General features: G+C 28.1%; 1 protein-coding gene across 1 annotated transcript; it reads left to right on the top strand.

The window, feature by feature from the left end:
• The first annotated feature begins 1,318 nt into the window (after nt 1-1,318).
• On the top strand, nt 1,319-7,129 carry LOC132940588 (beta-galactosidase-like). The gene is given in 8 exon segments (XM_061008314.1): nt 1,319-1,349; nt 5,081-5,266; nt 5,427-5,566; nt 5,569-5,794; nt 5,844-6,137; nt 6,179-6,315; nt 6,599-6,814; nt 6,897-7,129. Coding segments are annotated over 8 exon segments (1,434 nt in total). The 3' UTR covers nt 7,101-7,129.
• Nucleotides 7,130-13,923: the final 6,794 nt, after the last annotated feature.

Consider the following 13,923-nt stretch of genomic DNA (forward strand, 5'->3'; position numbering starts at 1 on the left):
TACGGGCTGTACGTAGAAACACAAACGCCGGAACGCGGCAATACCGGTCAGCGAGACACACAATAAGGCCTTTAATATAACATAATCATAAATCATAATTCATAATACTATTGATATTTAAATATTTAATGCTCTAATATAATATTAGAGCATTAATCAATAATTGATGTGATATTGAGAATGGCTGTGATAGTGTGATAATGATGAACGATGCATAGTACCTAATGAGTAATGACTAATAAATAATATTATATAGTTACTTATAGTTGGTAAGTTTTCGATTTTTGTTTTTGGTGGTACCTATGGTGTACTTTTTTGTTTTAAAAGGGGTTTCTTTAAAAAGTTTGATTAGATATAGACTTTGGAAGAGCTCGGGAACGCTCCTCAATTTTTGGTGACTTAAGTCCCTCAACATTTTTCCCACTTTAACCACTGCTTATAAGCATCAAGTATCAATACGTAATTTGTATCGTGCTGGTCCTATTATATTTTTTTAATATTTAAAACTAGATAGTGCTAAAATAAAAATGTATTCAGTTTACTAATGATTCAATTATTTATCTATAAAATCATTAGGCTAAGGTAAAACACATTTAAAAAAAAATGTTTTGTACTTAAATTCTTTTTTTCCAAGTATTCAGATACATATTTTAAATACTTTTAAAAATAAGTACCTACCTATCTGTGTCTTGAAACGATACCTACTTTTTAAAAGTATCTTTTACAGTGCTAGTTATAAGAAGTCCAGTTGTCACTCGTAGTATTCGGTATTGGGAGGTTGTTAGTAACAACTTAGGTGATTTGTGCTCATGCACTGAATTAAGGAATGACACGGACAATGGACTTGCTGACGAGTGTTAGGCGGCTTTATCAAAAGGTTATCGTGAGCCTGGGAACTAGATTATTTTTTGACGGCAGAGGCTCTTTTTTACCCTTCCTTTTCTCTGGCGGCATATAATAAAGTCAGGGTTTCATCGATTCAGTCGGATCTTTTTATACTTGGGGATAAAGCTTTATCGATTCCGCCAGTGTAGGTAGTCTAAAAATATATAAATAATATCAAAAATATAAATATTATATGAAATACCTGTATACAAATGTTATCGCTAATTGATGATAATCCATCTTGTATAGGTACGCGTAATGATGCGAATAACGGCTAATTTCAAAATCGTAGCTGGAGAATGAGAAAATGACTTAGTTATTTATCAAAATGAAACATTTTTTAAAACAAACTGTGAAATATTTAAGTATACATCGAGAACGTAGAAAATGCATACCTTCACTTCCAAAAAATCCTATTGAAGTGATTGAAACTATGAATAATCGTGAAATAAGAACTGTTGAAGGTGAGTCATTTTTAATACATACAGATTTGGTGAACAATATGATGTGTTTTTCTACAGTCTACAGACAGTACCTAATCTGAAGGCTCTAAGCTCGTTTAATATAATATTTGTTAATGGTACATTTTCTTCATATCCTATGTTTTTTATCAACTTTTTACAATCCATGTAAATATACGAACGTCTCTCCAGCACCACCCATTCAAAAATTTTACAATTTTTTTTTACAGGAAATTAGCATGTAATTAGCATGAATTTGCATGACTATCGCCAAAGTTTGCATGACAAAGTATACAACTCTATGACAAAAAATGATGTGCGGTGCTGGAGAGACGTATCACCAGCACCACCCAACGTGAAAAATTAAAAATAATAACAAACTCGATATACCAAAATGTAGCACGTGATTAGCACGAATTTGCACGATATACCCGGAAATTCGCACGTGTCTGGTTCGCGAACAAACCACGTTCGACTATTTCGTGCGTCTCGCCAGCACCGCCCAAAATGGAAATTTTGCGAAAATCAAAAAACTGTTTATGCCAATATTTAGCACGTCATTAGCACGAATTTGCACGATATACCCCGAAATTCGCACGTGTCTGGTTCGCGAACAAACCCCGATCGCCTATTTTGCGCGTCTCGCCAGCAGCCCCGTAAATCTAAAAATTGTTATAACGAAATTCAGTGCACTATATGCATATCGTGGCATACGAATTTTCGGGCGAATGTAAGTTCCCACACAAGAAAAAAATCACATAATTATAATACCTACACATTGATAATTAAATAATTATATGTTCAATGTCGGTTATAAAATCTAATATAAATCGCATAGGTAGGTAGTTAATGTATTTTCACAAAGAAATATTAAATTATAATTATAAAATCTAACATAGGTACTATCCAGTACTCACCTTTTTTTTACTGTGTAGGAATTTTGACATCTCATTTTTTTTGACTTAAAAATAAATATTTTAAAATAAAAAAATAATAATTAATTGAGTTTAAAAGGCAATAGAAATCTATATTTGTTTTATATAATAGTATAATATATTATACCGGGTGATTCTTTTATCATTGAACACTTATTATTTCAAAAAGTATAAATGTTTTTGAAAATATTTTTTTACATAGTTTCAAGTTGTTAATAAACCAATGTTTTTATTAAAAAATTATATTTTTAAATATTTTTTATCCTTATAATTTTTAAGGTTTTTACTTTTTTGAATGACAACATAAAGATTTCATTACATATTCCAAAGCAGAATATTTTTCTAAGTCTTGATTCATAAAAATTGAATTTAGAACGAGTATTTTATGAGTTATAAGTATAGACAAGCGGAGTAGTGGATAAACATTTTGTGGGGTAACCCCGCGTACCACTTCACTCCACCATCTAAACTTTTTTATTTATTAAATTTTCATTTTCCATTATTTTTTAGTTTTATTTCTAGAAATGTCAATAAAATTTTATTTGTTGGTTAAAAAAGCTTGAAAATGTAATAGAAGGCTCCTAGTATATTGTTTCAAAGGTAGATGAAAAATATTAAAAATATTTAGTCACAGTTTTTTTTTTATAAGCATTTAAAGTTCAAAAATCACGGAAGTTAGCAAATTATTTTGAGTTGAGAATTCGTAAAAATTTTTCTTTTTAAATCTAAGATTTTAATTTTGGTAATAATACAAAACTGTGTACAAAGTTAAATTCGAGTTGCACCAAGTTTATATTTTTAAATTAAAGGTTTTCGAAACGTAATTTCTGGTTAAGAAAATTTTGAAATAAAGTTCCCCATTTGATATTTTAATTAATTTAACTTTAGTTTTACTCAGACGCATCCACGTTGAATCAAAATCAACATATAATTTTGCTTTATTATCCCAATTTAATAAGTTTTCGGCCTCTTCTCAGGCAGCTGAAGCTGGTATTGAATCATAAAATACCTCCATTGGTATAGGCACCTATTGTATAAGTACAGGTATGAAGTATTTTATTCCCCACTCATTACACTTCTGCAGTATTATATTTAAGTATTTATTAGAACTTTACACAGAGTTTTTCAAACGTTTAATAGAAATTTCGTAAACAATCTTATTAAATTTTATTTTTTAAAATTGGTTACACTTGGAGGTTGGAATTTTTTTAAATAGATAACAATATATTGTCAAGTTATTTTAATGTAGTACCTATACAATTTGAATTCAGTTAATCAAAATGTTTTATTTGTACATTTTATGGTATACAAATGCTTTGATAATTTATTTTATTATACTGTATAAATCAGAAGCTCACACAATACAACTGTATTTTGATTGACTGCTTTTGACTTTTTGATAGTGTCATCAAATAATTCCCAATTGTTAGGCCCTCTTTTACAGTACGCTACATAGTGACCAACAGATGTGCGCAATCTACTTAGCCCTTTAGGATTATGTTATTTAGGATTATATTAATACCTACGTTTCTACTCATAAATTATACTATGTATAATTTATTATTTTACTTATTTTATTTAAAATAGTATAATGGCTTTTGGGTTTACTACAGCGCCAACACCTCTCTTCAATTTTTTTTTTTAGTACTGTAACTCTAGTTGAATAATTTGTATTGACTTGAAAATTGATAATTTGGTGCCCCATGAATAATCATTCTTTAATGAACTAAATATTTTGAATAGTTTTTTCTGTTTAAGTTTCGGGGCATTTTAGTTTGAACTTCGTAATGTGTGTTTCTACTGTCAAATTTTTTCCAAACTTTTATTTTTGTTTTCTAAAATCAATTTGCCTGCGGGCGCCAACACCTCCCTTCAATTTTTTTTTTATGATTTTAACTCTAGCCAAATTTTTTAAACATTAACAATCTGGTACCCTTTGAATAATTCTTTAATGAACTAAATATTTTGAATAGTTTTTTCTGTTTAACATTTTGGAGATTTTAGTTTGATGTTTGTAATGTGTATTCCAACAATATAATTTATATAAATTTTTTTTTGTATTCTAAAATGCATTTGCCGGCGGGCGCCAACACCTTCCTTCAATTTTTTTTTATAATTTTAACTCTAGCCGAATTTTTTAAACATTTTTAGTACTGTAATCATTCTTTAATGAACTAAATATTTTGAATAGTTTTTTCTGTTTAAGTTTCGGGACATTTTAGTTTGAACTTCGTAATAATTTCCAAATTTTATAGAATTGAGGAAAATTTGAAAAACCGGTACTGGTTCCGTTAAGGTATAAATAAATTAATCCAACTGTGATATTTAAATTAATGTTAATGATATATTTAAGGTATTAGTGTTTTAAAACAGTCAGTACTCATCACTTTAGTCACAATGTGGTAAATCCTAGTTTTTGCACTTTTCGGAACGTTATTGACTTAGTGACAAAATAGTGATAAAAGTTGAAAGTAAGCAGTACTAAGCAGTTTTAATAAGCAAAGTTAATAACTTGAATCATAATATGATGTTTCAGATCAAAATTATATTTTAATACTACATTAAAAACCGAACAGGAATTTAACAAGTAATAACTAATAACGAGTAAGTATATATAATCATTTTTGTTTTTGTATTTTCACAATTCCACATTTATTTGTTCTTATACAGCGTTAGAAATTTTTTCAGAAATTATTTTTTTAATATTTTGGGAATTTTTTTCTGATTGCCTGGTAGATATCTTTAATGTTCTATTGTCAATCAAGGATGAAAAAAATATATATAAATTTCATTAGGTAGAAAATGAGTATGGAAGTTTTTATGCCTTCGATTCTGGGTATAAATTATGGATACGTGATTTATTTAGGAGTTATATAGAAAATAAGGCTGTGCTTTTTACAATTGATGGATGTGGTCAGTCATACTTTGACTGTGGCGTTATTCCAGAAGTATACGCAACTGTAGATTTTGGAATTTCATCAAACGGTTAGTATTACAAAAAGTCAAAGTAGATTATTTGGTGTGTGAAAAAATTTAAAAATATCATCAAAACACTGAAAGACGTGCCAATTTATAAAATTGAATTAATAAATATTAAATTTATTGCAGATTTGAATTATAGTATATTTTTATATGTTTGTTTTAGCTTCCCAATGTTTTGACTTCATGAGAAAGGTTCAAAAAGGAGGTCCACTAGTGAACTCAGAGTTCTATCCCGGTTGGTTAACTCATTGGCAAGAATCAGTATCTATAGTCAACCCCATCGATGTTGTAAAACAAATGAAAGTATAATGTTGGCAATGAATGCTTCGTTTAGCTTTTATATGTTTCACGGAGGTACAAATTTTGGATTCACATCGGGAGCGAATACAAATGACACCAAAGAAAGTATTGGATACTTACCACAGTTGACCTCATACGATTATAATGCTCCATTGGATGAAGCTGTAGACCCTACAGAAAAGTATTTCAAAATTAAACAGACACTTGAAGAAGCCGTGAGTTTTAATAACAGTTAACTATCCAATATACATATACAGTTTATTAATTAATTATTTTTAAGAAATATATGCTGTGACAAACGAGATATCACCAAATTCCGCACCCAAAGGTGCCTATGGAAAATTCTATTTAAGACCTTTGGTTAGCATATTTGAAAAGGTTGCTCAACGTATTAAACCAGTGATCAGTGATGTTCCTTTACCGTTTGAGGACTTAGATATTAACACTGGTTTTGTAATGTATGAAACAACATTAACAGATGATCAAAAAAATGTTGAAAATCTAGTAAACCTAACTGTGAACACGGTTAGAGATCGAGCAATCATTTACCTGGATCAAGTAGAGTTACATTGCAGTTATAGTTTTAGAAACATGAGTGTTCAAATTTTTTTTTAGGTACAGTGGGTACTATGAATCGGTTGAAAGCTAATACTACAATAAGCTTAAACATTAACCGTACTGTTCAAAACCTAAGCATTTTAATTGAGAATCAGGGAAGGATGAATTTTGGAGACTTAATTGAAGATAGGAAGGTAATAATAGCTGACTATAAATTATTTTATTCATGGTCTGAGACTGAAATAGTATAATTTATAATAGTATACTATAGTATTATAGTATAATATAATGCTTACCAGTTATCATAGAAGTTAATATTTGATAAATTGTGTACAGACTGGCGAGTGGTTACATTACCTTTTTAGAAACAAAAGTGGTAATATTTACAATCACTAAATTAGATTGTATTATATTTATTTTAACTACCAACTGAGTATAAAATATTGTATGTAAAATAATACTAATTATATTTTCTAGGGAATTTTTGATCAAGTGATTCTCGGAAATAAAATATTAAGCCCTTGGAAAATGACTGCATATTCTTTGAATGGTACATCATGGATTTCTTCAATCAAATCAGTTGAAAACGTCAACAGTGTTAAATTACCAGCATTTTATAAAACACAGTTTACATTAACAGTTAACTATACAAAATGTTTAGACACTTATTTGGACACTTCAGGCTGGACAAAGGTGTGTTCTTACAAGTTAATACTGTTAAGTCGACTTTTATCCACATATTTACAATTTAAAAAATAATATTCGATATTTACAGGGTGTAGTGTTTTTAAGCAATGTAAACCTTGGTCGGTATTGGCCACTTGGTGGACCTCAAGTTACACTTTATGTGCCAGCTCCTTTTTTAAAACCATCACCTTATGCCAATACACTAGTGATATTAGAACTTGAAGGTACATCTCAAGATTTGTCCGTGAAATTTGTGGATAAACCTGTTCTTGATGGTCCTATAATGACATAGATAAAATGTATGTTATATAATTGATTAAGAAAAATATATTAAAATTATTAAATGTTTGATTTATTTTATTTTTATCATATAATAATTATCGTGATTTTAAACTCTGTGTGTCATTCTATAAAACCATTCATTGACAAGCAATAATTCACAGTTCATAACATCAACTAGATAGGGCCCAGCTAGGATACCTACATAATTCATATATTGTGTATAGCAATGCAATCTAGGTATCTTGCGACGGAAGTGAGTGGATGCCACAGTATGGTCTTTGCGTTAGAAGCTTCAAATTGAGTACCTAGGTATTTTGTTGTTTTTTAAATTTTTATTTACATAATTTTTTCTAGTGATTCCATCACCACATACCAGATGACGATACGTCATCCAGTAAAAAGATTGTCCGTGGCAATAAATATATAATTCAAGTTTAAAAAGTACTCTGAACTGAAACTTGAAAGTATTTATTTTATGAAAATAACCTGAACGCACTCAAATGTGCGAGTTCGTGGTATAAACTTATATTTTAATATTATATATTCCTACTGCTTAACAAACTGTCCGTCTATTGTTGGCTCATTTTATTTTTTTGTTCACCGAAATTATCAAAGAATTGTTAATCGTTCCCGACTAATGTCGATAATTATTGGCGATTATCATAAATGATACAAAATATATTAGGTATATTATGATAAATCCATTAAACTTATATAATACTCAGTACCTATATGGTCAATTGATAAATTGTGTGTTCTTTTACAGAAATCTTTGTGATCTGCAACGTATGAATAGATACGGTTAAGTTGAATTATTATTATTTGTTTATTGTCATATTTGTATATAATAATATATTTTAGTCGTTTCAATTACCCACGAATAATATTTTTAAAATAGGTATAGCACGAACTACAATCGTTCTTCTTTGTTTAAATATCTGATTTCGTCCAATTTGATTATAAAAATATAAAATAACTAGGTATAAGAAAAACTGTGTTTTTTCAAAAAAAATTTTTTAGATTTTTTGGTTACAGAATAATCTATTTACGTGGAACTTCAAACCTTAGCTACATAAGTTGAAATATCATTTTTCAATTTTAAAGTTCATAAATTGTGCCTATTTATTTTAAAAAATTTCACCTGTTATTGTAACAATATATCAGGAGCCTTTTATTAAATGTTCATGCTTTTTGACCCCACTACTAAAACTTTATTGACATTTATAGAAAATAAAACTAAAAAAAATGGAAACTGAAAATGCCCGCAAACAGCCAAAACAAGTCAAAATATTTTGGTGGTGTATAGAAAATGCTATTATAAACAATCAGGGGAAATTGCATGTACCTTAGCTATCTACGATCATTTGACTTAAAGTTACACCAAAAACTAAAATTGATTTTGTTAAAACGTGATATTATTGGTATAGGTTAAATTTCTATTTTATAATAGATCAATAGCCAATAGATTACCTATAAATCACATTTTTTTATTTAAATCCCGGTAGTCATTTGGCATGCAAACTATAACTGAAATAGATAACCAGAATAGGTACATTGCTGATCACAAAGTACTTTCTGTAAAAGTACATACGATTTAATATTTATCAATAGACTGTATAGATACTTAGTATAATATAAAGTTCTATGGATTTATCATAGTAAATAATATATTTTATAATATCTATGGCAATCGTCAATTGTCGACATTCGTCGGCGACGATAAACAATTTTAATAATTTCAGTGAACAAATAAGTAATAAGCCATCGATATAGACCGAGTCCGACAGTTATGAGCCGTATACATTATAATGTAAGTTCTAACACAAACTCACACATTTCGTTATGATCAGGTATTCAGGTTATTTTCATAAAATATTTTGATACTATCAAGTTTCAGTTCAGAACGAGATGAAGATGGATAAAGATAGTTTCTTCGGCGACGGCGGCACTCTAGCTAGGTTTCACCGGAAGAGTCGATGGTTACGCGTAAGTTTGTTTTCATATTATTACTATTTTACATTTACTTTTTAGGCTTAAATTAAATATTTATTGCCACGGACAATCTGTTAACTGGGTTACGTAGAAGCATTTATAAGTTTAATCCCAAAAGCGCAATGTATAAAATACGCGAGAACGTCTTCGTTATAGGTTAGTTAAGTTTAATACGCAACTTTTTGCATGTTATACTATACGCCGGGTATCACTTTAGGTTTGCGCGATATATTTAAAACAATATAATATAATTAATCTTTATATTTTATATTTTTATATACATAAATACATTATACACCCCATATATTTTATTAGCATACTTACAGCTTTTTTAGTGTAGTTTATACCCTATAGATGGCTATAGATATAGGTATTAAATGTCTTGCAATTATATATTTTACTATAATTATTAATTTCATTATAATATAATATAACAATACACAAATAATTTTTTCGAAAAATATATGTAACATGTATAGCTCATACAATTATGAATTTATAGTTAATAGAAATGCGGATGTTTTACTTCATAGATATTTTTTTATTGAAATCGTGTAAATAATTTGATTAAACAATCAGGTAGGTAACCTAACCTACTCATCACTAGTATACATTTTTTATATTACGTATAAAATCACCAACACAAGGTGCAGACTGCATTTAAAAAATTAAAAACATAAAATAAAATATAAAATAATGTTGTAGTAGAAGCTGGAAACTTTAGTTTATTCTAATTTATAATCCAATTAATGTAACCGAGAATGTAACTATTAAATTCATAATTGAATTAAGAGATCACTTTGGGATAAATGCCAAACGTATAAATGTAAATTAAATTAAAAATAATTAAAAAACATTTTGTGAAAGGAACAAGATTACTGCTAATATTTAAGTTTTAATTATTATTAACAAATAAATACAAATAATTTAAAAATTTAAAAAAAATAAAGAACACATCATTATAAAATTAATACAGTCATCGATCCGCTCAGAATCTAAAATTATATACTTAGAGTTTCAGAAATCTAGTTGGTATTATGGTATTTGATGAATTTACTGTATACGTTTGGCTTTATGTTAACTCTAAAATCCAGTAATCACATTTTTATTTAATAATTCATAAAATACAATATACTCTTATAAAAAAATTCTTGTGCTTCTGATATCTATTCACCACCTTAATCAATAATTAAATTGATAAACTAAAATAATAATTTAAATAATACTTATATCATATTATTATAATTCAAATTCAAAATTATAAACTATTTTGGTTTTATTGTCATATCAAATTTCAATAGACGAATTGGTCCTTAACACGGAACTCTTTGATATAAAAAGTTGCATTATATTATATCCGTGGATTCATCATATTGACGTACCTAGTATAATATCTATATCATTTATTTATTTATCTATGGCAAATCTCAAAGTCGTTGCAGAAGACACAGTCGATTAAAAATTCTAAAATTTCAATAAGCAACGAAAATTTGAGCAAAAAACTTACTGCGTTTCGTATAATTTTATTTTTCATAAATTACAATATTCTAAGTTCTGTAATCTGGGGCGTTTCCTCATGGGTGTCACAGTTCACACACGTCACGGATTCCGCCGAAAGAGTTGATAATTAAAGTAAGTTTGTTTTTATATTCTTTTGGGGCTTAAATTTACTTTTAAGACTTAAAATAAATATTTAATGTCACGAAAAATGTGCTATCCAAGTGTTGTATGCGCATATTTTAGTTAGAAATGTATAAAATACGCGAGATATAAACGTCGTCGTCGTTTTTCCAGTCCCTGTTCGTAGAATAATTATAATTAATAGGAGCTTACCTATATAAGGTACTTAATATATATATGTTTTGGTTTAATTTATAGAAATATATGTTATAGCTTATAACTGATAATAGTCATAAGATACAATTTTAATTAATAACTGGTAATTTTTTTTCCAAATACAACGTTATAAGTTATAGGTAACTATTAATTTAGTGTCACATACTTAACTTCTATTGTTCACCTAATATCTATATTCTATATCATAGGGATTATGGACGTATACATTTATTGGTATAGTATTAAATAAATTAATGAAATAGAACAAACACACCTACTATAATTATTAGTAATAATAATATATCCATGGATAAATTATTAAAATACAAAACGAACAAACGAAAAACGATTCTGAGCAAAGACATCGTTAACTAATAAATAATATTGAGATTAAAGTAATTTATTTTATTATTAGGCATTAGTATATACAATATAGTAGGATAAAGTCATTTTTGCCTAAAAAATTACATTTGAAAGTGTCATCGTGTATATATATTATAATAATATTACTCTAAAAGTTTCATAAATCCGCGAATACCTACTATTTTTAAATTACAACAAAATAACTAAAAATCGTTATTCTTGGTTTTAATATGTAATTTCGTCCAAATTTTAACTTATAATATCTGTAAAAAGTAACTGTGTTTATAATAGATTTTTTGGTTACAATATGAACCAGGGGCGGACTGAGCCGGCGGGATACTGGGAACTTTCCCGGTGGGCCGCTATTCAAAAATGATTTGTTATTGCTATATATTTATAATTATTATTAATATAGAAGATCGGCATAAATCGGTAGAAAATCGGTATAAATATGAATTATAAATATTTTTTATTTTCATACCATGACGCGTGTGTGAAAAATTGTTTATATTAAGTGTTTAAGATGTTCGATTTCGTTACGACTGATTGTTCACCCCCTTAATCTTCAGCATCAATGCATCAGAAATTATTATTTATAATTAGGCCACGGATTTAAATATAAACTGCATTTTCTGAATTTTCTATGACATTGCTTTCCAAGCAAAAAATTCGTTTCATATATTATCAACGAATTGAAAAATGAAATTAGAACATTTATATGGGTTGAAGTCAATTTTATAAGAACTTATTAAAATACAATTAAATACAATTAAATAAAGGTAATTTATTTTACTTATATTTCTATTTTTTACGTACCCATTATGTTCGATACTATAACTATTCAGTTTTCAGCTATAGAAAACAACACTTGCCAATATGGAATTACTGTCGAAGTTTTTTTATTTTAAAATATTTCTTAAATTATTTTTATTATTTTATTTGAAACATTATTTTTAAGTATTGGGATCAATAAAACTATTTTTATTTAATTATTATTTTATATCAATTAGAATTTGTTAATAAACCAAGTAAAAAAACCGTTATCTATATTGTAAATTTGAATTCAATTTACCGCATAGAAACAAATAAATGTTTTTTTGAAGATAATGTAAAAATATCCATCATCCATCGGTTAGGACCATATATATATTTTCTATGATTAGGACGGTGAGGATATAATTATAAATAATCTATGGCAAATGACAATCGTCTGAGACGAACAGCGATTCCAATACGTACTCACATATTTCGTTCCATTCTGGTTATTAAGCTAGGTGCCTATTTTTATAAATGTCATTAATCTCAATACATCCAGACTGAACTTTTGGATCGGAGTTATGCATTTTCCTTGGCGGAGATGCACAGCTCTGACACTAGACAATATTATACACTCGAAGGGAACGCGTTTCGCCGGAATAATAAATAATTACGTAAGTTTTGTTCTTCTACTCTGTTGACGCGGTAGACTTAATGTAAATATTTATTGTCAGACAAACTTATATACTCGCTAGGCGTAGAGTAGTTTTTAAAATCCAGTTGTTATAGATGTACAAAAATTAAGATATTATGAAAAATACCTTAAATTATAATACTTTGCCTACAACTGTTAATTTATTGTTATAGTAGAATAATTTTTAAAATTTGAAATCAATGATTAGGCAATGGTTTTATAAGTAGGAAGGTAGGTTTTTATACCTATACCTAATAAAATAAGAAAATACATAATGATTAATGTTATTTAATATGATTTGTAAGTACATAGCAGATTATACCTACCACTTGGTGACGATTATTTTTGTCTTATACGTTCTTCGTAATTCCGTTCCGTCACGATAGTTTTAGTTTTCGTTAAATGTGAAACATACATTTTCGACGCATACGGGATACGGGTATTAAACATTTGGGTTTTAAGAGAACACCTCAAACGTACGTTTTATTTTGGGGGTTTTACGGGATATACCTATAGGAAATTTTCTTCAAATTTTCACATTTCACTATTTGATATTATGATATTATTTGTACCTAGGTTAAGTTTCTGTTTTAGAATCGATCGATAGGTTACCTAGGTATATCACATTCTTTAATTTAAATTCTGGTAGTCTAGTATTGGACAAGTACCTACGTAACTTATAATTCGTATCGTAATTTAATTACTAAAGAAATATTATTTCCCCAACAGTGTCTAGGGCCACCGGCAGGATAATGCATTATAGAATGTCTATAAACTTATGGTCTAGTTATGGTTAAAATTGGCATGCGACCAACTGGGGGCTTGTTCTGGAAAATTTAAATGGTCTAATAAGGTTCATCTCATTATTTGAATTAAATTAATTTTTAAGCGATTGTTGTGTTAGTTTATTTTCATATTATTTTGGGGCTTACATTTACTTACTTTTTAGACTTGAATTAAATTTTTATTGTCACGGAAAATCTGTTAACTCAGTAACGTAGAAGCATATACGTTTACTACTACCTACCAAAGGCGCAATGTATAATAATAATAAATTATTCGCCAGTCCGAACAATCCAAACGCTGTCTTACTCGTAGTCGAGTTCTAGTTGATTACTGACTTGTGAATAAATGTAATTTTTGTTAGGTATAAAAATAAAAATTATAAATCCTTGAATACAACATTTAAAAA

This window comes from Metopolophium dirhodum, chromosome 3 (genome assembly GCF_019925205.1).
Source record: "Metopolophium dirhodum isolate CAU chromosome 3, ASM1992520v1, whole genome shotgun sequence".
Classification (NCBI taxonomy): Eukaryota; Metazoa; Arthropoda; class Insecta; order Hemiptera; family Aphididae; genus Metopolophium; species Metopolophium dirhodum.